The sequence below is a fragment of the Gigantopelta aegis genome, chromosome 4 (assembly GCF_016097555.1).
Source record: "Gigantopelta aegis isolate Gae_Host chromosome 4, Gae_host_genome, whole genome shotgun sequence".
Taxonomy (NCBI): Eukaryota; Metazoa; Mollusca; class Gastropoda; order Neomphalida; family Peltospiridae; genus Gigantopelta; species Gigantopelta aegis.
Window position 1 is genome coordinate 14,516,111 of NC_054702.1, and position 26,335 is coordinate 14,542,445.

The 26,335-nt window shown below is 35.9% G+C and overlaps 1 protein-coding gene across 2 annotated transcripts in view; it reads right to left on the reverse strand.

The window, feature by feature from the left end:
* LOC121372691 (cytadherence high molecular weight protein 2-like) overlaps window positions 1-26,335 on the reverse strand; it is a 46,331-nt gene that overhangs the window by 17,761 nt on the left and 2,235 nt on the right. Inside the window, exons 2-11 of one of the 2 annotated variants that reach the window (XM_041499151.1) lie at window positions 22,706-22,752; window positions 20,854-20,920; window positions 19,247-19,292; window positions 17,115-17,170; window positions 12,718-13,152; window positions 11,419-11,664; window positions 10,093-10,165; window positions 3,702-3,968; window positions 2,759-2,850; window positions 576-1,001 (exon numbers count right to left, since the gene is read on the reverse strand). In XM_041499151.1, coding sequence (XP_041355085.1) covers window positions 576-1,001; window positions 2,759-2,850; window positions 3,702-3,968; window positions 10,093-10,165; window positions 11,419-11,664; window positions 12,718-13,152; window positions 17,115-17,170; window positions 19,247-19,292; window positions 20,854-20,920; window positions 22,706-22,752 — 1,755 coding nt within the window. The remainder of the gene's footprint in view (window positions 1-575; window positions 1,002-2,758; window positions 2,851-3,701; window positions 3,969-10,092; window positions 10,166-11,418; window positions 11,665-12,717; window positions 13,153-17,114; window positions 17,171-19,246; window positions 19,293-20,853; window positions 20,921-22,705; window positions 22,753-26,335) is intronic. The other variant, XM_041499152.1, reaches the window with a different exon arrangement.

The following is a 26,335-nucleotide window of genomic DNA, read 5'->3' on the forward strand; positions in this document are numbered from 1 at the left end:
GAATTCCCCGTTTCAATGTCACAGACTCTTTGTTTCACTCTACTGCATTTTTATTCAGATGTGTTACAGGTTTGTATGTTAACCAAACTTACTGTCTTGCTTCCACGGGTTCAAATTAACGCCTGCGACCTTTGACAAAGTATCTGAATTATTACGACCAGGCAGCTATTATAGAATTCACCTGGGATAGACTACAAATATTGCTAAATGACAACAAGTACTTACCTCCATAAGTGTACAAGACAGGGGGGCAGGGAGGGCAACTGACCCCATCCAGTGTTGAAGCAAAACCTCAAATTCGAGTGAAAATTATACAGATATTCAAGCAAAATGTTCTAACCTGAGACCTTTTTACCATGTATTTCCATCATTCTACCCTCAAAATTAGTTGTAACCCATGTAAAAATGTGCAGTGATTCGTTCCCAACCATATATAGCTGTTTGGTAGTAATGCTAACATGAATGAACGTAGTTATTCAGATTCTGGCATTTTTGTTTAATTCAGGCACAAGCCAGCCTGCCCCCCCCCCCCCCCCCCCCCCCCCAATAATGGCAGCCTGTTCGCCTATGCTTACCTCTACTCTTGACATCAAATCCACCAATTTTCTCTTCAAGTCTGTGATATCTCTCTCATACTCGGGGTTAGCCATCTGATCGTTACTGAGCTGCCTGGACAGGTGGTCGTTGGCCAGTCTGATTGATGTCAGCTCACTGTCCAGATTCACCACCTTCCTGTCCACATTAGTCAGTGCATTAGCCATCTGGTGTTCATAGTTACCCATCGTTTCGACCTCCCCGGATATCGACTCCACTTTGTTATCGACTGTGTTTATTTTCCCTACTATTTGAGGGTTTATGACATCTAGGTCTCTCACTCTGTCCGACAGAACTTTTAGCGTGCTTTCAATATTACTTTCCTTGTTTTGTAAATCGTACATGCGAGTAATATGAGAAGAGTCAAACTTTAGTTCGGTTTCTAATTTTGTCTGTAGATTTTCTACCTGCAATACAAAAAGAAAAATGAAGTTTTGAAAAAGGAAAGGAATATTTGTTCAATGACGTCTCATTTAATTTCAAGCTATGGCTATTTGGTGTTTTAATATTTAGTAATTTTGACACTTGGTTGACATTGGTCAAGACTGAGACCGAGTGACAGTGTGTGTGTGTGAGAGAGAGAGAGAGAGAGAGAGAGAGAGAGAGAGAGAGACTTAGAGAGAGAGAGAGAGACTCAGAGAGACAGACTCAGAGAGAGAGAGAGAGAGAGAGAGAGAGAGAGAGAGAGAGAGAGTGTGACTCACAGTGAGAGAGAGAGACTGAGAGAGAAAGAGAGACTCAAAGAGAGAGAGAGACTCAGAGAGAGAGAGAGACTCAGAGAGAGAGAGAGCAGTGTTCTCGCTGCTCCATATAAGCGGGGAGGCCCGCCCTGCTATTGCATTTTGCCGCCCTCCTTTCACGTTCTCCGCCCTCCTTTATTTTTCTGTGCCTCTCTTTATTTTCCAGCACCTATCTCCGCTATTTCCAAAGGCACACTTTTTTCCCCACATAAAAAACCCACAACAATCAGTCTGCCCACTGGACATCAAAAGAAACAAGTCGCGTTGTGTACGAAAAAGCAACTGACGAAATATTTACGACGGTTACCGTAACATAATTTAATAGTATTTTTAACAGCCTCTATTTTGTCCTATACCTGTATCCATTTGTATTTTAGAAAAACCCCACTTATTTGGCACCAAATTTGTCACGTGATCAGAACGGTCACTCTATCTTTTGTTTCCACTAACTGTCGTCTGATATTTTGTCCTAATTTACAGATATAATTGATTGTAACTGACGATTTTTACTTTCTGTCATTTCTATCATTCTGTTTATTCAGCAATTCTTATAACATATTGTAAACTTTTCATTTTGGGGGGATATCACCACTTATAAAATCAACGGAAGTGGTAGTGTTTGACATTAAAATCATTCATCTTGGGTGCTAAATAATATATACACCGCCACTACAAAAACTAAACTACTTTTTATCAGTTGGCGATAATATTTTATCACAGCGATCGATTCATTCGATAAGATGGGAATAATAAAAAAAAAAAATCGACATTAGGGGATCACACAAATGTCTTTTTGTTTTTCGTATATCTTGAAATCTTTATTAAAATAATATTAAAACTTTGATCGGTTCAGCAAAACCGGAACTGCCAGTGAATATCAGACCGATAACATCTTCGGTTCAGTTAAAAGACGAGTCTGCTTGTATTTCCTATAAACTTTTTGTAATCAAAATAAGGAGTATGTCTATCAACTCACAACAACATTGTAACCACCAAGCCCCCCCCCCCCCCCCCTATTTTTTTAAATTATTATTTTTTTGAAGGGTGTGGTGCTGTGCGGCCGCCCTCCTTTAATTTTCACCCAGCGAGAACACTGGAGAGAGAGAGAGAGAGAGAGAGAGAGAGAGAGAGAGAGAGAGAGAGAGAGAGAGAGAGAGAGGAGAGGGAGAAAACAAACCTACAGCCAACACATAAGCTACTCCTAACAAAAAGAAGCAAGATATCTTTTATATGTACTTTATCTTAGACAGGTCAGTACATACCACAGCCTTTGATGTCCCAGCCATGGAGCACTGTCTGGCATGAATTAAATATGAGTCCATCGAGGGAGATCAATCCTACAATCCATCGCACCTCAGTCAAGAGACTCACCCCTTTCCTTAGATATTAGTCTAACTGTGTTGAGACATATACAATGAATATACCTCTTTCTTGATTGTATCCACATCATTATTTAAAGGTTTGATCAGGTCAGTTTGGTCAGTTTGGTCCTCTTCTTTTTCTGTATGTAGATATACTGAAAAATATCACAATGAAAACAAGCAGATGAACAGATCACGGACCTGTCAGTTAGATTCATCCAGTAAAGTACATGTATGTTTATTAATAAAAGTGCCTACTTGCCTACTTCTAGTTTGTTTTGTTTAACAACATCACTAGAGCATTTTTTTTTTTTTAATCATTGGCTAATAGATGTCAAACATTTTGTAATTTTGACATATAGTCTTAGAGAGGAAACCTGCTACATTTTTCCATTAGTAGCAAGGGATGTTTTATATGCATCATCCAACAGACAGGAAAGCACACACAATAGCCCAATGGGCCCTCCGACAGTCCCAAACTGACCATGCATCAAGCGATCACTTTACCACTGGGCTACGTCCCACCCTAAAATGAGCTGCAATAAATACATGTACTAGAATCATGAAACTACAAGAATGGGTTTGCTTATATATACATTAGGGCTGTTCCAAATATTATTACGGCACAGGTCTCTCTCTATCATGAGCTTATTTCTAGAACAGATCTTAGAAAAAAATGTGCGTGAATAATTTTGACTTAGTGCCCAGCAAATAATGAATATTTTATAACTAATGAAAGTCAACCTTGATTTATAACAGTACATGATAAAGCTATACACAAAATCTCGGCTCAATATCTCAAGGCATTGTGAAAAAACCCATCCAGAAAGCTACATGTGAGAGGAACAGATGAACGGACGAACAGACAGACAGACAGACAGGCAGACAGAAGAACAGAGAAAATACCTACAGTCCCGTCCGGTTGGAGCGGTAGGGGAATAAAAAATTACCTCCTTCCATCAAGTGCTCAATTATGGAAAATCCAATGAATTTTTGTTTGACTTACTGCCCAACAGATTCTTGTCCATGAGTATGCACCTCTGATCGAGTGTGTCAAAGAAGTAGTAGTTACAATCAAGGAGTTGCTCGATTTCACACAGTCGATAACACGTCTCCCTCGTGACCCCTTTCCGCCAAATGAGACTGGCATTGCCATGCAGTACCAGCAACCCAGACCTACTCCTCAGAATCCTTATAGGTATGTCATCACGTTTACCTGAGAACAGCCTTGGGGATGCATTTCTCATGTACAATGATTTAAGTATATCTGCTTCTAAATAAAACAAACAAAAAAACAGAATTTAAATTTAAAATTTTTTAAAACAAAAATATTACAATATATTGTTGTCAGATATAGCAGGGAGTACTTTTCCCTTCATTATACACCTAAATAAAAATAAAAATAAAAGTTTGTTTTGTTTAATAACACCACTAGAACACATTGATTTTATTAATCATTGGCTACTGGAAGGAATAAAATGTTTTATTTAACGATGCACTCAACACATTTTTTATTTACGGTTATATGGCGTCAGACATGTGGTTAAGGACCACACAGATATTGAGAGAGGAAACCGACTGTCGCCACTTTATGGGCTACACTTTCCGATTAGCAGCAAGTGATCTTTAATATGCACCATCCCACAGACAGGGTAGTACATACCACGGCCTTTGATATACTAGTCGTGGTGCACTGGCTGGAACGAGAAATAGCTCAATGGGCTGACTGATGGGATCAATCCCAGACCGATCGCACATCAAGCGGGCGCTTTACCACTGGGCTACGTCCCGCCTCGGCTACTGGAAGTCAAATATTTGGTAATTTTAACATACTGTCCTAGAGAGAAAGCCTGCTACATTAGCAACAAAGTGTCTTCTATATGCACCATCCCACAGACAGGATAGCACATACCACGACCTTTGATATACTAGTCGTGGTGCACTGGCTGGAACGAGAAATAGCTCAATGGGCTGACTGATGGGATCAATCCCAGACCGATCGCACATCAAGCGGGCGCTTTACCACTGGGCTACGTCCCGCCTCGGCTACTGGAAGCGCTTTACCACTGGGCTTCTACGTCCCATCCCCTCGGCTACTGGAAGTGGTGCACAAATATTTGGACTGAATTTTAACCCATAGACCGATCTAGACTGGGAAGCCTGCTACATTAGTAATTTTCACATACTGTCCTAGAGAGGAAGCCTGCTACATTAGCAACAAAGTGTCTTCTATATGCACCATCCCACAGACAGGATAGCACATACCACGACCTTTGATATACAAGTCGTGATGCACTAGCTGGATCAAGAGAAATAGCTCAATGGTCCCACCGATGGGGATCGATCCTAAACCGGCCTAGTTCATGGAGGCAGTAAAATTCAGGCCCTTAAGGGTGTGTGCGTGTGTTTAGGGCCTAGTTCATGGAGGCAGTAAAATTCAGGCCCTTAAGGGTGTGTGCGTGTGTTTAGGGCCTAGTTCATGGAGGCAGTAAAATTCAGGCTCTTAAGGGGGGTTGTGTGTTTAGGGCCTAGTTCATGGAGGCAGTAAAATTCAGGCCCTTAAGGGTGTGTGCGTGTGTTTAGGGCCTAGTTCATGGAGGCAGTAAAATTCAGGCCTTAAGGGGTGTGTGCGTGTGTTTAGGGCCTAGTTCATGGAGGCAGTAAAATTCAGGCTCTTAAGGGGGGTTGTGTGTTTAGGGCCTAGTTCATGGAGGCAGTAAAATTCAGGCCCTTAAGGGTGTGTGCGTGTGTTTAGGGCCTAGTTCATGGAGGCAGTAAAATTCAGGCCCTTAAGGGTGTGTGCGTGTGTTTAGGGCATAGTTCATAGAGGCAGTAAAATTCAGGCCCTTAAAGGGGGGGTGCGTGTTTCAGGCCTAGTTCATGGAGGCAGTAAAATTCAGGCCCTTAAGGGGTGTGCTTGTGTTTCGGGGCTAGTTCATGGAGGCAGTAAAATTCAGGCCCTTAAGGGGGTGTGCTTGTGTTTCGGGCCAGTGCTTCAGCACATGAGGTTGAAAATGGTTTTTTTGTCCTACTCAGTATAAATACGGGGGGGAGAGAGATTTTGCTATTTACTATTTTGAGAATTTGGGGGTTATTTCAGTTCACCTTTTTAATACCAGATATCTTCTTCTTATTCTGTGTTCAGGTTTCTAATGCTCTTTAAAATTCAAATTGGGTGTTTTCAAGACTGTAGAAGCTACATGTATATTTGGAGGGGGTCTGAATCTCTGGTGTATCTAGTTGGGGTACAAGCCATATTTTTAACCCTATTTATATAAATAAACATATGAAGCAATATGGGGTATGAGGGTGAAAAGTAGGGGAATATGATTTGCCCCAGATACAAAGGTTAGAACAGAAAATAAACCAACAGGCCCACAAAGAAAGATCATTTCTATGACCCATCATATCTTAGCCAAACTGCCAAATTGTTTAATTCTATTCGATAGGTGGTGGGTAAAAAATGATGGATTATACAGTGAAACTATCAAAACTGGACCCTTAGTAAGCCGGAATTCTCTTAAAACCAGACATTTTTCATGGTCCCTTTATAAATATATGTATTGTGCAGAACAAAACCTCTCAAAACTGGATACTCCTTAAAAGCAGACTTAAAATGACTCGGTCTTGTGGGTGTCCGCTTTCACTGTATATAGTAAAATGTGGAGGCCTCGATAGTGTCGTGGTTAGGCCATTGGACATAAGGCTGGTAGGTACAGGGTTCGCAGCCTGGTACAGGCTCCCACCCAGAGTGAGTTTTAACAACTCAATGGGTAGGTACAGGGTTTGCAGCCCGGTACTGGCTCCCACCCAGAGTGAGTTTTAACAACTCAATGGGTAGGTACAGGGTTTGCAGCCCGGTACTGGCTCCCACCCAGAGTGAGTTTTAACAACTCAATGGGTAGGTACAGGGTTTGCAGCCCGGTACTGGCTCCCACCCAGAGTGAGTTTTAACAACTCAATGGGTAGGTTTAAGACCACCACACACTCTTCTTTCTCACTAACAATTAACAACTAACGCACTGTCCTGGACAGACAGCCCAGATAGCTGAGGTGTGTGTCCAGGAAAGTGTGCTTGAACCTTAATTGGATAAAAGCACGAAAATAAACTGAAATGAATTGAAATGAGGCATGCTCAACTGAAATCTGAAAACTTGAATTTCCAGTGATATGTTTTATAAAATAATCAGTTGGATGATAGTTTTTGTCAAAACACAATGAAAGTTGATTTAATTGTGCTTCTTTCCAGTGTTTGATATATGCTATGGTAACTTTATGGCAGAATGTGATACCCTGCTCCACAAATCAAATGGATTATTTATAGTGTTTTGGAAATGGACTCTAATTCAAGTGTACTTTAGACATGTTGATGGGATAATATCACTGTGTTTCATGGTTAACTATGATTTACCACAAAATTTTGATTTTGGGACGTTTTATATTTGAGACGACCCCTACAATTGCTAATCCACAAATGCACATGTTGACTGAAACTGGCAAAGGCGATAGACTCGGGGAACTGAGCATATACTTTTGACAATCTCCACTGATAGCATACACACAAGTTTTTAAAAAGTGTACTTGAGCTTGTATTTTGTACTAGTAAACTTTAAACTTTAACATAACTTTAAGGGGACAATTAGTAAAATATGAGCCTTATGTGTTGAAAAGATGCATACCTGGGCCCCGTTTCACGAAGTGATCTTAGCACTACTATCGCCATAAATACCTACCATTGCGATCTTAATTTTTTCTATTATCGCCAGCCCATTCCACAATGTGGCGTAGCTTACCATCGTCATAAATTACTGTGAAAATTTACAATAGGTATGAGGCAGTTGTAAGCCACTAACGTAGATGTCAAATGACAGTTAAATGGTGATTTGATCATTTTCTAAGGATACTAATTTTTTTTGTAAAAATGCATCTGATATATACCAAATACCGTTTATGAAACTCAGTGTTTGATGAAAAACATTTTAGGCCATACAACCTTTACATGAAAATACAGGATATAACTCTCATGACTTATGCATTTGGCAATTATCGGTTGGCAAATAAACTGACAAAGTTACTTCATAGATGTCTGATACCAAGACATATATCCAAAATGTTACAAAAAGTTGGTAACTAATTTATTATTTAACTAATTTGCACTTCTTCGCAAAGAAGATTTTAATCATTAAAGGGGTATTTATGACTACCATAAGTTTGCTTTGTGGTGCTAGTTGTAAAACTCACTGTACGTCACTACAATCAACCTTAGCTACAATTCTTTTGTGGAACAGGGCCCTGGACCACCAACACATACTGACAGTATAACAAATAAAAAACATGCAATTTCAGAATTAATTTTTAAAAACCCATGATTAATCCTGCTAAGTGGGGGTAGCCATTTTGTTTCTTTTTGATTGCCTCCAGTGATCTAGCTTGGAAGAGATGTGATGTCACCTCCTGTAAACTACTTCGGCAACTAAAAGAATTGACCAACTAACTAAGTAAACAGTCATTTTATCATTTTAATATGTAGATTTCTGAACTATATCGCTGTATCATGGAAAAAAACCCATAATACATAGTTAGACTTATTTCAATATGTTTTGTAGTGAGTTTGACAATGATGGTTTATTTTGTATAGGAAAACAATGTGTACTTATTTCTGGCTTACCGATACTGGGATGCATACTATTATAGAACATTGCGCCTCATTCCTGTTTAATCATTCTGCCAAAATCAACAGACCGGTATGTTTGTTTCTTCAGTTCTAAGACTAATACCTGTTGTAACGTGTTAAATATTGATAGCAGTATCGTGAAAATAGTTCACTTGTTGTTTTTACATAGATCCATGTTTGAAGGTTAATTATTTGGTATATGGAGTAAATTCTTAAGCCTATTGATAGCCAAGGCGTTATTTTTTAAAATTACATTTGGTTTTTCACCGTGAGTACAAACAGTTTATTTGTAATGAGGCTTGGTATTCAAATGAGGATTTTTGTAAGGTTTGATAAGCATAGTTTCCATACATATACATGTATGTGTCGTATCTGCCAACTCTTGCTTGGGGGTGGTTTGTATGGATGTGAACAGTTGGGGACACATTTTTGGAATATAACACAAAAATTTAACTAAATATATTTAAAATGAGTCCTCTTTATAATTATGACCCTATTAGTAATTTCCTTGAGACTAAAAGATACATGTATCTTTCTTTATATCTGTGCATTATTTTTGGTTACACATGGTTGTTAACACATGTACGTGTGTTAACAATTTCAAGACATATGACTGGCTGCTCCTTGATGATGACCAGGTCACTAATGCCATACCTTCAATGAAAAACTACACGATGGAAATCGATTAGACTGTGACATATAGCATGGTTCATACAGACCTGGTGAACAGAAATTCCAGTACTTTTCAAGTACTTTTCAAGTACTTTTCAAGTATATTTTTCAGTTTTTCAAGTAGTCTTTGGCACAATGTTACAAGCAGTTTAACACACACACATCACTAGTTATCTACAGCTGACCATTTTTCAGCACACGACTGGTTACCTGTCTTGCTCATAAACCGGTTCAACTATTAGTAATGCACTGTTTCCAGTAGACAGCAGCCCAGTCTACTTTAATCTTCACACTGTGGTGCATATAGCAAGTGCAACAAGGACTTGTATGCCAGTCTATCTATATCGGCAGCAACACATATCACTTCCAGGTTTTGATTACGACAAATACCCGAGAAATACGTCAGCAAATACTTATTATTTTTTCCAGATTTTAATCAGTAAGAGAGACATTCTGCTTGTAAAAAACCCTCAAGTACATTTCGGCAATTTTCAAGTAGTTTTTAATGAAATTCCAGTACTTTTCCAGGACCTTTTCTGAATTTGCAAAATTCCAGTACTTTTCAAGTACTACGTCAAAATTCAAGGACTTTTCCAGGCCTGCGCGAACCCTGTATAGTCAACCTGACATTCATGTATCTGTGACGCTTAAGTCAGCTACAAATGCAACGGCCGTAAATAAATTTTTAAAAATGTATCTCACTTGTTGTGAGATAAATGGTATCTAACACCACTCATGTATTATTCTCTATTTAAACCATAGGTGGGCATGTAGGATGCCTGGGACTTGCATGCATAAATCTCAGCTGAAGATTCACAAATAACTGTGGTCTTCTACCTATTATGTAACTACCTGCTCACAAGTGGGCAGATTCAGTGGGACGGAGCAAAATGGCTGTGCCCGTGATATATAATAGCTGTCATATTTTTACCCTTTTATTAATTGATATACCAATATACTTGTTGATATTAAGCAATAATGTGCATTAAATATAATTAAATATGCATGACAGTCCGAAACCCTTGCCTAATCATCCCTTTAAATTACTTACCAGCACCTCTTTTTACTCTCAATGGTTTGAAGGCTGGACTGATTACAGAAGCAAAGTTAACTTTCAAACTACCCTGCAAAAACAAGATGAACCCTTGTATAAACCACGTCAGCTTCCATAAAAATAGTTTTTGTCAGTAACTTCTTTTGGCTTCAGCAATGAAAGTTAAAGTTAAAGTTTATTTGTTTAATGACATCACTAAAGAACATTTTATTAATCATTGGCTATTGGATGTCAAACATTTGGTAATTATAGTCTACATTTTTCCATTAGTAGCAAGGGATTATTATAAGCACCACTCCAAAGACGGGATAGCACATACCATGGCCTTTGATATATCAGTCATGGTGCACTGGCTGGAACAAGAATTACTCAGCTTTCAAAAAAGGATACGTTTTCAGAATGACAAAAATGTACTAATGCATATGTATTCAGTTTCCTTAATTTTTTTCTTAGAAATACTTAAAACAGCAATATGTACCCACAATAAAAAAAAAACCTTTTCCACTGGGAATGATACATTTAATCATTAATCAGTAAGGGAGAAAACTGTATTGATTCTGGTTGAGATGAGCAAAACCTGAATCCATCTAGGGTGATTGATCCTACAGCCCATCACACCCGAGGTGAGTTTTCTATCACTGAACTACATCCCACATCTCTGTGACAGTGTAAAACCAGCATAGGCTAAGACGTCACTATGTCAAACGCCATAGCCTACAATGGGTTTACAATATTGTAGTGCTAGGATAGCTTTGAAAAAAATCTCGGCACTGGGTATTTGAAACTTGTATATAATGGTATTTATGTTTTCCATCATTTGATAGATATTTCAATTAACTTAACTGTTTGTGATAGAAGAACAGTAGAATCTCATTGGATCGAACCCCCTTGGGACACCATAATTTGTTCGACCCATCGGCTAGTTTGAACCAAGCATTCGGTCACCTTTGGGAGTGTCTGTGACCCTTTGTATTATCGATTTAAAACCGAAATCCATATGGCTGCATTTGGGGGACATAATAAGGAAATATTGAAATCACACAAAAAAAACCTCTCAAAGAACAGAAACACTTCTAGGTGTGGTATAAGAAGACGGTGGGCCAGTCGACCATCCTTTTCAGTATACACAACAATGTCAAGTAGCTTTTCAATGCTATAGTGAGTTTTCTAAACATTATTTTAAACGTAATTTTGCTATTTGCTATTTCATGAGGTCATTTAAAAGTAGGTACAGCATCAGGGGATGGTTCATAAACAGCATTTACAAACAGTGATTATCATACTTTATGTTACTGAATGTCAGTTAATGATCCGACTTATTACCTGTGGATTTTGCAGTCTCGTGACATCATTTCTGACACCCTTCAGTGACTTGGCGAGAGCCTGAATGGCATCATTGAGAACGTTACGGTTTTCTCCCTCCTCCATAAGACGCCCACCCCACTCGTTGTTGGTGTCAGTAATGTGACTCAATCGTCTCTCATTAATGGTGATCTCGCGATCTATGGCATCGAGAGTCTGACCCAGGACTTGCTGTTTTTTCCGCATCTTTACCAGAGTAGGGTTGATCTGGAATAATGCAACGAGGCTATGTCAATGGCACAGAACCTAATTATAATGCAGAGTAAAATAGTTTTAGTTATTACAGCTTTTTCACTATTATATTTGACATACTTACAACTTGTTGTTGTCATGGTATTTGTAGTAGCTCAAAATGAATTTCATGCGAACAGACAAGGTACATCTATTTCCAGCAATAACTGTTGAACTGCATAAATAAATATAACTGTAACACTTTCTGTAATATTAGAATACCTTTTGTTTTTCAATTCTCCTTTCTCAATTCTTATTCAGAATGAGCCTGCATTTTGAATTAAACATTTAAAAATAAAGAACAAGTAACTTTCTACAAAGATTGTTTACATTAGACAAGCATCTGATGTCTCATGACCATTATGTTAATTGCAGTGACATAGAAACGCTTGACAGCCAGTGATGTTGATCTTCCTCAAGTAAGACGTAAACTTATATTTATTTTCACAGAAAAAAGTAAAACATATAGCTTGAAAGATTAGTTTGCTGAAGCTAGGCTAACACACAATTATTAAAACCTTGCCAACTAACCACAATATCAAAACCTGATATTTTACATTTAGAGGAGAAATTAAGCATCTCAGGGAAGATTAGCTGTTGCAGAGTTACCCTCATTAAACAAAGCATTTATTATAATTATCATTGTTAAATTTAGGGGAGCAATTAATCACCCTCTACAATATGTTTTCATGGTGAAGTCTAGTTAAAACTGTTGTACACCAATCTGCTAAATAGCCCAAATTAAAAAAAAAAAAAAAATCTGAAAGATCTTGTTGAAGGTAAAAAAAAAAAAAAATGACGTGTAAAAAAAAAAAAAAAATTCACATTATCTAGTAGAAGCTTTTCACTAAAGTATAAACATAACAGTAGTTTCAGGTATCACCACACTACAAATTCTGGAGGTTTTTCCTTTTTTTTTTTTTTTTAATCCTCCATTCTTTAAAAAACCCTGTCTATAAATCAAGAAGTACAATTACAGTAGCATTAGTATTTAAAAGGAAAAAAGAAAGGTATCTATGAACTAGTCACCTCAATTTTGGATTTCAAATCCATCAGTTGTCTTCGCATTATAGCCATCTCCATCTCCAAATCAGGATTGGTGAATTCTTCCCCTGTCAACATCTTGGTAATCTTTTCACTCGACTCACTGACTGACTGTACGTTTTTATCAAGACTGGAAACCTTATCAGCCACGCTTGTCATCGCCACGGCAATCTCTTTCTGATAGCCGGCTAGGTGTTTAACCTTGTTACCTAATGCTTCCTGCTTTTTGTCCATGTCAGATACCTTTTTCACTATTCGTGGACGTATGTCTTCAATTCTTTTAATTGTATGTGCTAGCAGTTCTATGCGCCGTTTGGTGCCACTTTCCTTTACTTCTAGATCATGAACAATATTGTCCTGGGATTCTTTGTTAGAGTGCAGAGAATCCACAGAATTAACGTCACTTGCAACGTTTTGAACCTGTAATTAAAAAAAATATTTTGGAAAAAGATGTTTATGTAAAGGTTCAAGTGTTTACAGGGCAGAGAGATTACAGGAAAGGAAAAGGAAGTTTGTCTAATAACACCTTGGCACATGTTTAAAGTATGGTCATTTGGTGTCTAACATTTGGTTATTACGACCCTTTGTCTGCACAGAGTAAACCTACTGTACACTGGCTACATCTACTGACAGTGACAAGAGATCTTTTATATGCACTTTATCACTGACAGATTTCTCGCATCAGCCAGTGCACCACAACTGGTATATCAAAGGCCATGGTATGTGGAATCCTGTCTATGGGATGGTGCATATAAAAGATCCCTTGCTACTAATGGAAAAATGTAGCAGGTTTCCTTGCCAAGACTATATGTCGAAATTACCAAATGTTTGACATCCAACGGCCGATGATTAATAAATCAATGTGCTCTAGTGGTGTCATTAAACAAATCAAACTTTATCACTGACAGAACTACAAAGAGAACTTTATCACTGACAGAACTACAAAGTGAACTTTATCACTGACAGAACTACAAAGTGCACTTTATCACTGACAGAACTACAAAGTGAACTTTATCACTGACAGAACTACAAAGTGAACTTTATCACTGACAGAACTACAAAGTGAACTTTATCACTGACAGAACTACAAAGTGAACTTTATCACTGACACTAACAACAAAGTGAACTTTATGACTGACAGAACTACAAAGTGAACTTTATCACTGACAGAACTACAAAGTGAACTTTATCACTGACAGAACTACAAAGTGAACTTTATGACTGACAGAACTACAAAGTGCACTTTATTACTGACAGAACTACAAAGTGTGCTTTATTACTGACAGAACTACAAAGTGAACTTTATCACTGACAGAACTACAAAGTGAACTTTATCACTGACACTAACAACAAAGTGAACTTTATCACTGACAGAACTACAAAGTGAACTTTATCACTGACAGAACTACAAAGTGAACTTTATCACTGACAGAAAAACAAAGTGACCTTTATTACTGACAGAACTACAAAGTGCACTTTATCATTGACAGAACTACAAAGTGCACTTTTGTACCAGCTGTGTTGAACTGACTGGCAGGGTAAAAAAAACCCAGTGGGTCCATAAAGGGCAATGGATCTTATGACCCATCACACCTTAGAGGACTGTACCACTGAAATACATGTACATTGCATTCCCAGGGCAGATGTATTAAATATGAAATGTGTCCACCCAGAACTACAAAGTGCACTTTATCACTGACAGAACTACAAAGTGAACTTTATTACTGACAGAACTACAAAGTGCACTTTATTACTGACAGAACTACAAAGTGAACTTTATCACTGACAGAACTACAAAGTGCGCTTTATCATTGACAGAACTACAAAGTGAACTTTATCACTGACAGAACTACAAAGTGCACTTTATTACTGACAGAACTACAAAGTGTGCTTTATTACTGACAGAACTACAAAGTGTGCTTTATTACTGACAGAACTACAAAGTGTGCTTTATTACTGACAGAACTACAAAGTGAACTTTATCATTGACAGAACTACAAAGTGCACTTTATTACTGACAGAACTACAAAGTGTGCTTTATTACTGACAGAACTACAAAGTGAACTTTATCACTGACAGAACTACAAAGTGAACTTTATCACTGACACTAACAACAAAGTGAACTTTATCACTGACAGAACTACAAAGTGAACTTTATCATTGACAGAACTACAAAGTGCACTTTATCACTGACAGAACTACAAAGTGAACTTTATCATTGACAGAACTACAAAGTGCACTTTATCACTGACAGAACTACAAAGTGAACTTTATCACTGACAGAAAAACAAAGTGACCTTTATTACTGACAGAACTACAAAGTGCACTTTATCATTGACAGAACTACAAAGTGCACTTTTGTACCAACTGTGTTGAACTGACTGGCAGGGTAAAAAAAACCCAGTGGGTCCATAAAGGGCAATGGATCTTATGACCCATCACACCTTAGAGGACTGTACCACTGAAATACATGTACATTGCATTCCTAGGGCAGATGTATTAAATATGAAATGTGTCCACCCAGAACTACAAAGTGAACTTTATCACTGACAGAACTACAAAGTGAACTTTATCATTGACAGAACTACAAAGTGCACTTTATCACTGACAGAACTACAAAGTGAACTTTATCACTGACAGAAAAACAAAGTGACCTTTATTACTGACAGAACTACAAAGTGCACTTTATCATTGACAGAACTACAAAGTGCACTTTTTACTGAACTACAAAGTGTGTTTAACTGACAGAACTACAGGGCTTTAAAAAAAAACAAAGTGGGTCCATAAAGGGCAAAGGATCTTATGACCCATCACACTTAGAGGACTGTACCACTGAAATACATGTACATACTGACAGAACTAGGGCAGATGTACTTTATCATATGAAATGTGAACTTTATCACCCAGAACTACAAAGTGAACTTTATCACTGACAGAACTACAAAGTGAACTTTATCATTGACAGAACTACAAAGTGCACTTTATCACTGACAGAACTACAAAGTGAACTTTATCATTGACAGAACTACAAAGTGCACTTTATCACTGACAGAACTACAAAGTGAACTTTATCACTGACAGAAAAACAAAGTGACCTTTATTACTGACAGAACTACAAAGTGCACTTTATCATTGACAGAACTACAAAGTGCACTTTTGTACCAACTGTGTTGAACTGACTGGCAGGGTAAAAAAAACCCAGTGGGTCCATAAAGGGCAATGGATCTTATGACCCATCACACCTTAGAGGACTGTACCACTGAAATACATGTACATTGCATTCCTAGGGCAGATGTATTAAATATGAAATGTGTCCACCCAGAGATAAGTCTGACTGTATATGTCTCTGTGCCACAAGGTTGTAGGAATAGTTGTTTAACGACACTTCAGAACATTTGTTTAAACTTTTGTTATTTAGTATCTATTATGGTTAATAATAATTATTATTATTATATGACACTCTGTCAAGAAAGAGAGGAAATCCACCAAGGGTGGATCCCCAAAAATTCAAGTGCTTCCTTTTTAATCAATCTGTTTACAATTTTCATTTCACGAAAGTCAAACTTTCATTGAAGTGCCCTGTTTAGGAGTTGGTCTATGTGCCATTTTGCCCTTGGTCCTCTCCCTAAAATATTTCCCAGTCTGCCCTTGAAATCCACTGCCATCACATATACTACTTCTTTCAAAAAGCAGCAAGGATCTTTTATATGTACTTTGTGATGAACCTGTAAGTTGCCTTAATTTTGTTAAGTTTTTGTAACATTAAAATATATTACACTTTTTGATTCTTAATCATAAATACTGAAAGTTTGTAAGAAAAATCAGTGTAACATGATTTGATTTCACATATTTTTTTAGGACTTAATGTTCACATAACATGAGATATAGACAATATTTAAAAAACCCACATAACAAACTAGTACATGTACATTTACATAAATGACATTAACTTTTGAACCTGAGGACTAATTTTATGAAATGATTCATGATTTAAATGAAATTAGTTGTCTGCAAACTACTGTCATTTTAACATAAAACATACATGCTCAATACATTTTTACAACAAAGGTATGATTTCAATGAAAATTCAAAAATGGATATCTATAAGGACTAAAAGTACTCGATTTTGACCCACTAATTGACACAGTGTACATTTTGTTTTATTGAAATGAGATATCTGATATACTCTACACAGTTAGAGGTGTCCCATATGCAACAACCCAAACCAAACAGTGATGTGTTGGACCACAATATTTCATTGTAGGATGGCATAACATACTGAATCATGATTTAGTCCCTTTATTGCAAAATAAAAGACGATTTTGTTAATTTGATGAATGATGGCTCTGAACATATCTAAGCAGTAATAATAATTATTATACCTTTTGTTTAAGCTGATCCACCTGATTCACCGAATGACTGAACACTATAACTGGTTCTGCAAAATATTAACATAAGAATGGCTAGACAACCAAAAAATGCGTAAAAAGACAAAATCAAAATGCTTCATGACAACAACAAAGAAAGTCATCAATGAAATTTGTAAGTTATTCATGCATGCATGCATGAACGGAATAATAAATGAATGAACAAGCATTCTGAGAGTACTGCTAAAGTAATACATGTCCAACGATGTTTCATATAAAAAATTAGCAAATCCCCATGAAAGTCAAACTTAATTGATATGTATCTCTACATGATATTTAACGGGTTTCTTCTGATGAATACGAGTCAGAATTACCAAATGTTTCACATCCAATAGCCGATGATTAATTAATCAATGTGCTCTAGTAGTGTCGTTAAACAAAACAAACAATCACACAAACTCTACATGATAAAAGTATACACAAAATTTCACCTCAATACCTGGAGGCATTTAAAAAAAAAACCCAACCTATTTCCAGAAAATGATTGGACAGACAGACAGACAGAGAAAACACCTGTAGTTCCCTCCAGTTGGATCGGGAAGGGAGTAATAAATGAATGAAATGAATAAATGAATTCATATAGATACCTGTGTACATACCATAAATCATAATATTATTACCATCTTAAAACTTAGCCAAATCCAAATAAGTGATATATTAGCGACATCAAACTTTAATGAGGTTGGTTTTATCTGACATTTAAAAACAAATAAGTTTAAGTTGTAAGATCTGCTGAAATAATACTTTGTCTATATTTTAACATTAAGCAGCTTACAAACAACTGAATTTAGTCAAACAATTACACTTAGTGAACAACTATTGTTGTTTGCTATACTTATAGTTTATTCAATTATCAATAGCATGTAACCACTGTTGTGTGTTCAGTTAATCACCACCTAAACAATTATAAGATAATGGTTTATCGGAACAGTCTCTTGTACTTCTCTTTAAATTTAGTGTCATGAAATTTTAGTATTTTGTATGGCCTTGCTTTATTTGCTAGAAAATGGTGTGCAATGTTGTTTGTGAGACAAATAAATTAGTTTCTGCAATAAAAACAAGAATATTGTTTACAATGCCTGATTACAAATTGCTGAGAAGTTTAAAGGCAGCAACAACCTCCACCTTTCCCCCCACTCCTTAAAAAGGAAATGGAAAAGAAAAGAAGGACTAATGTTTACAATGTCACCAAATTGTCAACTATTGAGATCCTAAATCAACCAAAGGATGTCTCTACAGTTAATTAACGAGGGAAGCCATACAGTGTTCATGTTTATTGTTAAACACTGTCAAAAAAGATTTTGTAGCCACCAAATTATTCAGACCTGTCAACCCTTCTGATTTATGCGGGAGACTCCTGCAATCTCGACCTTTCTCACACTCTCGAGCAAGCAATATATATCCCGAGAAATCAAACATTTTCCTCTTTTTTTTTTCACCATGGGTTTTGTGAAATACATAAAGGGAAATAATTTTCAACGGAAAATCACAAAAATGTAAAAAAAATAGCAAAAATTACTGCTTACGAATGGGGAATTGTGGGATAAAACCATGTGATCAATGATTTAGATGCCATTATAAGTGTGAATTTCCCTATTGCCCCTCAGTAACACTTTGAAATGCGTTAAAAGTGCAACAAAAATCTACAATGATGAGCACAAGGGTTAACCACTCGGCTGACTGTGTTTTACTCTCTAATAGAATGTGAAATTATAATATTTGTTCAATAAATCAAATCTCTTGCTTTTTTTTAAATCAAATCTCCTTTTTCAATACAAATCTCCTTCTTTTTCAATACAAATCTCCTGCTTTTTCAATATAAATCTCCTGCCTTTTCAATACAAATCTCCTACTTTTTCAAATCTGCATTTTTATCAAATCTCCTTTCTTTTTCAATACAAATCTCCTGTCTTTTCTTGAATAAAGGTTGACAGGTCTGATTATTAAAGAATTGTTAGTCACTGTGCTGGTATAGAAAACACCAATTTGTTCTATTCAATGAAATATTATCTAAAGTTAAAAAACCCCAAAACCCCCACTAAATATTTAATAATATTAAACTCTTAAAAGTCTTTAAATAAGCAAACCTCTTTGGGGGCCTTTCACAAAAGGTTTAATGCAATCAAAACTGTCCTGTAATAAAATAAAATAATAATAATTATATCATGTTTAAACTTAAAATGTGTTGAGATATTTTTAAAGAAATACTGTTTTCCTAAATTTTCAGTAGAGCTAATTATGAAGCTTTATATAAACTGAAGCGAAATTTGGTAAATATATTTCATAATTATTTCAGATTAGGACACAGCTGTTGTATATCTGTCAGTCACAATGTTCTAAGCTTTAATTAATGATCTTGTTATGACATAAATGATTGGTATAATGTAAATTATAAAGCAAAAATGTATTCATTCTGCATGACAACAGACAAAAAGGAGTTAAATAGTTCTAAATTATTTATGTAGAAAACTTCAAATTTGATTGAACAAATTTTATTTGCATTTTTAAAGATGTAAACAAATAATTTATTAATTTTCATTATAATATGGTTTTGTGTGTAATGACAAAGGAACAAAATTTCATGACTGACATTAATAATAACTGGTAATGAGTTTGTTATTCTTTTTATTACATCAGCTATTTCTTTCTCTAAATACCTTTTATTTTTGATATCCATGCATGGAATGAACATGCATGAGTATTGCTGTAACTTTGTAATTTATTCACATTCAGAGATATTTAAAAACAAAAAGTTATATTTATTCTATTAAAAAAAATCTGTAATAGATTATATTAAAATACTATTTTATTACAAATTTAACAATAAAAACTAAGACTGACTGAGAGGCGTAAATGCAAACTCTTTAAACAATGCAACATCATTACATAGATTTGCCAAATCGTGACGATGTCATATTAAGTACCGACAAAGTCATTGGTTTGTAAGTGCCAAATCGTTCGATAATATTTTACGTTACACCAATGCATAATAATTTTTCAGTGAGAAATTATTATCTTTACAATCTAATTAAAATTAGCTCCACTATTACATGTGGATCTAACAGCAGCCCGTTAGAGCTCATGTCCAGTTGATCTTTCATTCGACCAATCAAAACCTTACTTGCAAAATCAAGCCAGTGATTTGAAAAGAATTTGAAAACATTTGGGATTATGCCGAGGGTATACGAAATGATTCAGGTGAATTACGAAGTATGCTGAAAACTAATTGCAATATAAAATTGTATATAAAATTGGTTTGAAGACGAAAAAAAAACCTGTGATGGTATAGCCATAAATTTTTTTTATACTAGTATACAATCCAGAGTTTATTACTGCACTTTTGCCCTGGTTTTTGAATGATGAAATAGACCAACAAGTTCGCCTATTGCATAAATAGTCTCGCCCGATATTTTTAGAATTTGTATGCTCCCGTATAACGCTATAAAAGGCGAAGTGTAATTGGTCACCTGGACATGGGAGTCCATGCAATGCTGTTAGATCTACTGGTAGACCCAGTAGAGCTAATTTTAATCAGATTGTATTTTTATAGCTGGTTATGGGTTCTCACTGGGGTAATAATAATAATTTAAAAAATACATGTAATTTGAATGTTTATTGGGGTTTTTTTTTTTTTTATGTGCATGTCACCAGAAAAGGGGTTCTAGAGTACAGAATGACCCATATATTTTCTTACCTGAATCACACTTTGATAAATTAGTAAAATCAGCACACACAACCCCAAAGTAATAACAAGATTCACCCTGGAAGCAAACAGTATCTGATTAATATCAATAACATTGATGATTATAACACAGAGTATGTGATTAGCATCAATAACATGGGCATGGGTATGGGTGTGGGTGTGGGTGTGGGTATGGGTATGGGTATGATATGGTATGGTATGATATACATTGTATACAATAATCACGGGATCAGGTCGAGTTTGACCCTAGAGTACTCAAGTCCAATATTTAATCGCAGGATGCAATTTTTTTAATATACATTTTATTTTATTCAAAATTAAAATGAATCTAGGCCAAAAATGTACTAGACCCAACAGGCTCGAAAAGGTCATGGTGCTTTTCCCCCACCTCATATAACAGGGTGCAATATTGCGAGTAAAACACTTGAAACAGGCGAGTGAAAGATTGCTATGGCAATTAAATTTTACAAAATGCTTATCTTTTGGCGAGTACATTATTTTGTCAGCACCTAGCTGTCATTGTGGCATAAATTTGTCTTCAGGTAAACTGACGATCAAAATTATAAGCATAAAAGTTAATCACTTCAGTCATGTATATATTCATATTAATACCTCATGTGTTGCCTGGCGAGTAAAAGTCCCGAGTTGGCTAGTGAAAGTTTTTCAACTGGCAAGTAAACATAAAGTGCTACTTTGTGCCCTGAGACATATTGATCAGATCCTGTGCTTAGAAACTGCATGTGTAACATTGAGTTTAGACCCTACAGTTTATAACCATTATAAACATGTGTGACATCATTAAAGATTTGAGTCTATAGACCCTAAAGTTTATAAGCATGTGTGACATCATTAAAGATTTGTGTCCAGATCCTAAAGTTTATAAGCATGTGTGACATTAAATTAAAGATTTGTGTCCAGACCTTAAAGTTTATAAACATATGTGACATTAAATATTTGTGTCCATGCAGACCCTAAAGGTTATAAGCATGTGTGATGTCATTAAAGATTTGTGTCCAGACCCTAAAGTTTATAAGCATGTGTGATGTCATTAAAGATTTGAGTCTAGATCCTAAAGTTTATAAACATTATAAGCATGTGGGACATCATTAAAGATTTGTGTCCAGACCCTAACGTTTATAAACATGTGTGACATCATTACAGATTTAAGTCTAGACCCTGAAGTTTATAAGCATACCGTTATGTGACATCATTAAATATTTGAGTCTAGACACTAACGTTTATAAGTATGTGTGACATCATTAAAGATTTGTGTCTAGACCCCAAAGTTTATAAACATGTGACATTAAAGATTTGAGTCTAGACCCTAAAGTTTATAAGCATGTGTGACATCATTAAAGATTTGAGTCTAGAGACCTTAATGTTTATAAGCATGTGTGACATTAAAAATCTGTGTCTAGACCCTAAAGTTTATAAACATTATAAACATGTGTGACATCATTAAAGATTTGTGTCCAGACCCTAAAGTTTATAAACATGTGTGACATCATTAAAGATTTATGTCCAGACCCTAAAGTTTATAAGCATATGTGACATCATTAAATATTTGAGTCTAGACCCTGAAGTTTATAAACATGTGTGACATCATTAAATATTCGAGTCTAGACCTTGAAGTTTATAACCATGTATGACGTCATTAAAGATTTGAGTCTATGGACCCTAAAGTTTATAACCATGTGTGACATCATTAAAGACTTGAGTTTAGACCCTAAAGTTTATGAGCATGGACTTTCCAGTTTTCTTTGAACCACCAAAGTCTTCTTCAGTTGGCAACGAGCCCAGTGGTTTAAATAAAACCAGAGTTAAGAGTTTTTAAATAACTTACCTCTTTCGGGTCATTTGAGATGAGATGCCTTGATGCTTGTCAATGGACTGAAAGACAAAGATGTGTTAAGTCATTTTCCTTGAATATAATTCACAAAGCAAAATGTGTAAAAAAAATTATATTATCTTCATATGCTTAATTTATAAACCATTCAGTACAGTTAACAAATATGTGTGTGTGTATGCAGGGCTTGAACGTAAGAATCCGTCTCCTAAGCAATTAAAAAAAATTGCCATGGGTGAAATGAACCACCAACGGCAATTTTGACCCTGTCTACAGCAATATTTATATATACATACAGTCGAATCCACTTTATTGCATATCGGTTTATAGCATAAATTGGTTATTTGCATATTATTCGACTGCACAGAACCATTTAGCATTAAATCAATACAAATTATGTTGCATATTTGAATAGCTTTATCAAGACAAACATCGGTTAATTGCATACGAAAACCAAAAAGATCTCGAAAATTTCATCATAAAATGTTCCACAAACCTTTAATATTTTACCAGAAACAATTGTAATTGCACAGAGAATAAAACAGAATGTTCTATGTTGATTAAAAATTAATATTAAAAGAAGAAAAAAGTAAAAGCCGTTACTAAAACAGGCGATGTACAATGTTGACATCTCATGCAAGAAGATTAATATTTTCTACCTTTTGTAACAGGTAACGGTAAACTGTTGGTGGTCAAAGTTTCTTTATTGTATATGTACATATAATGTACCAGTAATCAACTGGTGGTCATAGTCAGATAATCAGACACACCACAAAAGAACTGTACCTGAACTCAAATACTGAAAATACCATCTTGGAAAACATAAAGTTTTATATAAAATTAGGCAAGGTGCTTGATAATTATATATTTACATCCGTAGTAAAGTTAGCACACCTTGGAAACTTGTGGACTTTTGTATGTTATTGATAATGATATTCTGCAACTATCCTGAAAAATTCAGCTCTGTACTATTTATTTCTGGGTTAAACACTAATTCTGACCTAATGTTCCTGGAATGTACAGCCGTGTCCGGTGTATCGGAGCTTCCAATGATTTGGCACACTTGGTATTTTGCTTAAGTATGCTTAGGAAGGTGTCATGTTGTCAGTGTTTTTAATGAATTAAAGCTCAGTTCCTTTTTCAGTGGTTAATCAAGTATCAACATATTTATTGTTAAGGGTGCCATTAAACATTATTAGAATTATCAATAATTATATCATAATTTGAAGAAAAAAAAACACATTCAAGTGTTTTTGTGTATATAAATGTGAAGTAATTGAGCCTTATTGATATTAAGAATGTTAAAACCGGTCTTAGAAAACACCTTTCCCACATTTTTTAAATTATAGAAAATAGTATAATTCTTTTTTCAGTTATTTTTATTTAAACTGAAAAGGAAAACAGAAAACGAAAAGGAAAACAGAAAACTGCAAACAAACCGAAAGTTTTAACCCCCTACTTGACAGTCAGTTCAGTCCACAAAGGTAACATTGTTATAAAAAATAAAAGCGAGATCCACGTGTGTGCACAATCTACTCAAGAAAAATAAAATCCATGTAGGGATCTTAGCCATGCATAGCAATGAACATGCATCTACAGTAATGACAAACTGTGCCACTCAAGAAAAACAGTTTGGAAACCGATCATGAGATGTGTCATAGTTTATTTTCATAATAATATTTTTAACAAGACAAAACAAAAAAGTGCTAAAATAATCCTGGGACAATAGTAGTAGTTTATTACTAATAATAAACTTTGTTTATAAAGAACCAATAATATACTAACCACTTGATTACTTATTGGCCCATTAACAACCAATGTAAATATTACATGTATTTTCACATGCAGTGGCTGTATCTCCACTATGACTATGACTAAGAGATTTACTGCACATTCAGAGCAAGCTGTTGTAGCACACGCCTATCCTGGCCACAGGGACCGGCCTTGGCCGGTTCCCTCTGTCCAGGACAGGAAAGGGTTGGGGGAGGGTTGTAGAGAGGGAACACCTGCACTGGCAAGTGCAAGGGAGCACTGGTCAGCAGTCCAATGTTGGTGACAGGTGGGGGGTATTTGGTGCTATGGAATTTTGAAAGGTCCCGTAGGATTATGCCAAAGAGGAAGAGGTGCGCGTTTTACATGAAGGAATTTTGGCGCAATTTTGATGGTTGTTCTAATTGAAATAGTGAAGAGAGCCAATAGGTTTTGCTTTTAGTATTCCGAAAGTGGCTCTTTGTTATGTCCATCTTGGTGCTGTAGGGTGTCTCCCTAGGTTGCCCATGTATCTCCACTTGGGTAATTAGGCTATATATACATGTACACTGACCCACACAGGACAAGTTACTGTGCATGTAGCAGGGCATCATGCTTAGGCCCCTAGAGATAGAGGGAGATGGGGCTATTATTAATTGACCCACAAGAAAGCTGCAATCTGATTGGTTAATAGGCCTGTAACATGCATGTGTACCAAGCACCTTTCTCTTTGTTCACTTGCAGACACTGGCCAACAGGTCACAGGCAGCTACCAGCAGTGCTTCAATATTATCAGCAGTGTTTCAACTTGGAAATCAAGTGTTTTAAATGTAGAAATTTATATCAGGAACATAGCATTTCGTCCAAAGTGGACAAGAACTGCTCGCACTGAGCCTTACGATGCAACAAATCACAAGAACTGGACAGCTAAAAAACTAAAACCTGAATTGAAAATGACAGGAATTGTCACTCATTCTTCCATGAAAGTGGCAACTTTAATTCATTTGTACGAAGACAATGTGTGAAATCGACAACCCACTACTGCTGGGACACAAGACGTAGCAGAATTAACAACAGATAACATTACTGAAGGGAGAAACATTTCTGAAATGACTTGCAATGGAAATACATGTCACTTGCAGTCTTTGAAAATTATAGAAAAAAAGGTACCACCAACGTCCCAAACTGCGTTCACCTAACGACAAAAACACGAATACGATATTTACGGAAATACTATTCTACATTTTTTAGCTACGATTTGTGAAACAAAATAGATTGCAATCAATTAACGTAAACAATCAACAACGTGGACGTAAAACAAATCCATTCTAGTAAATAAAAGTGAAACACCCTCTCGTAAACAGGAAAGAGTGTGAAGTTTCTAACTGCATTCAGGCACATGAGTTTTTAAAAAGTATCGAACAGCACATGTACGGTTCGTCATTTTTAATTTTTAAGGCCACTACATGAAAAAAATATATGTTTCTTAACTATGCACAGTTGACAAATTCTTTGTTTAATATTTTTTTAAAGGAAAAATTCAATTTGTCAAGCATTCTGGTCCAGTCCACATTTTACAAACACACATCGCTAACACTTATTGTCAATACTGATAGGCATTACGTTCATACCAGTGAATAGTTTGTAAAATATCATTTTATTTATAAATTGATTCTTAATTAACACAATTTATACACTAAAAATTATTTACAATTGTTCTCATTGGATTATGAATACTATTCACTACACTCTACAGTAGATGCACAAACCTGTAGCATACCTTTTGCAAATCGAATATAATAATTGAAAACAAATTCTAACAACAGGGGTGTTAAAAATCATAAAAATTAAATGTTTTGGTCATGTTGGTCTTGCACG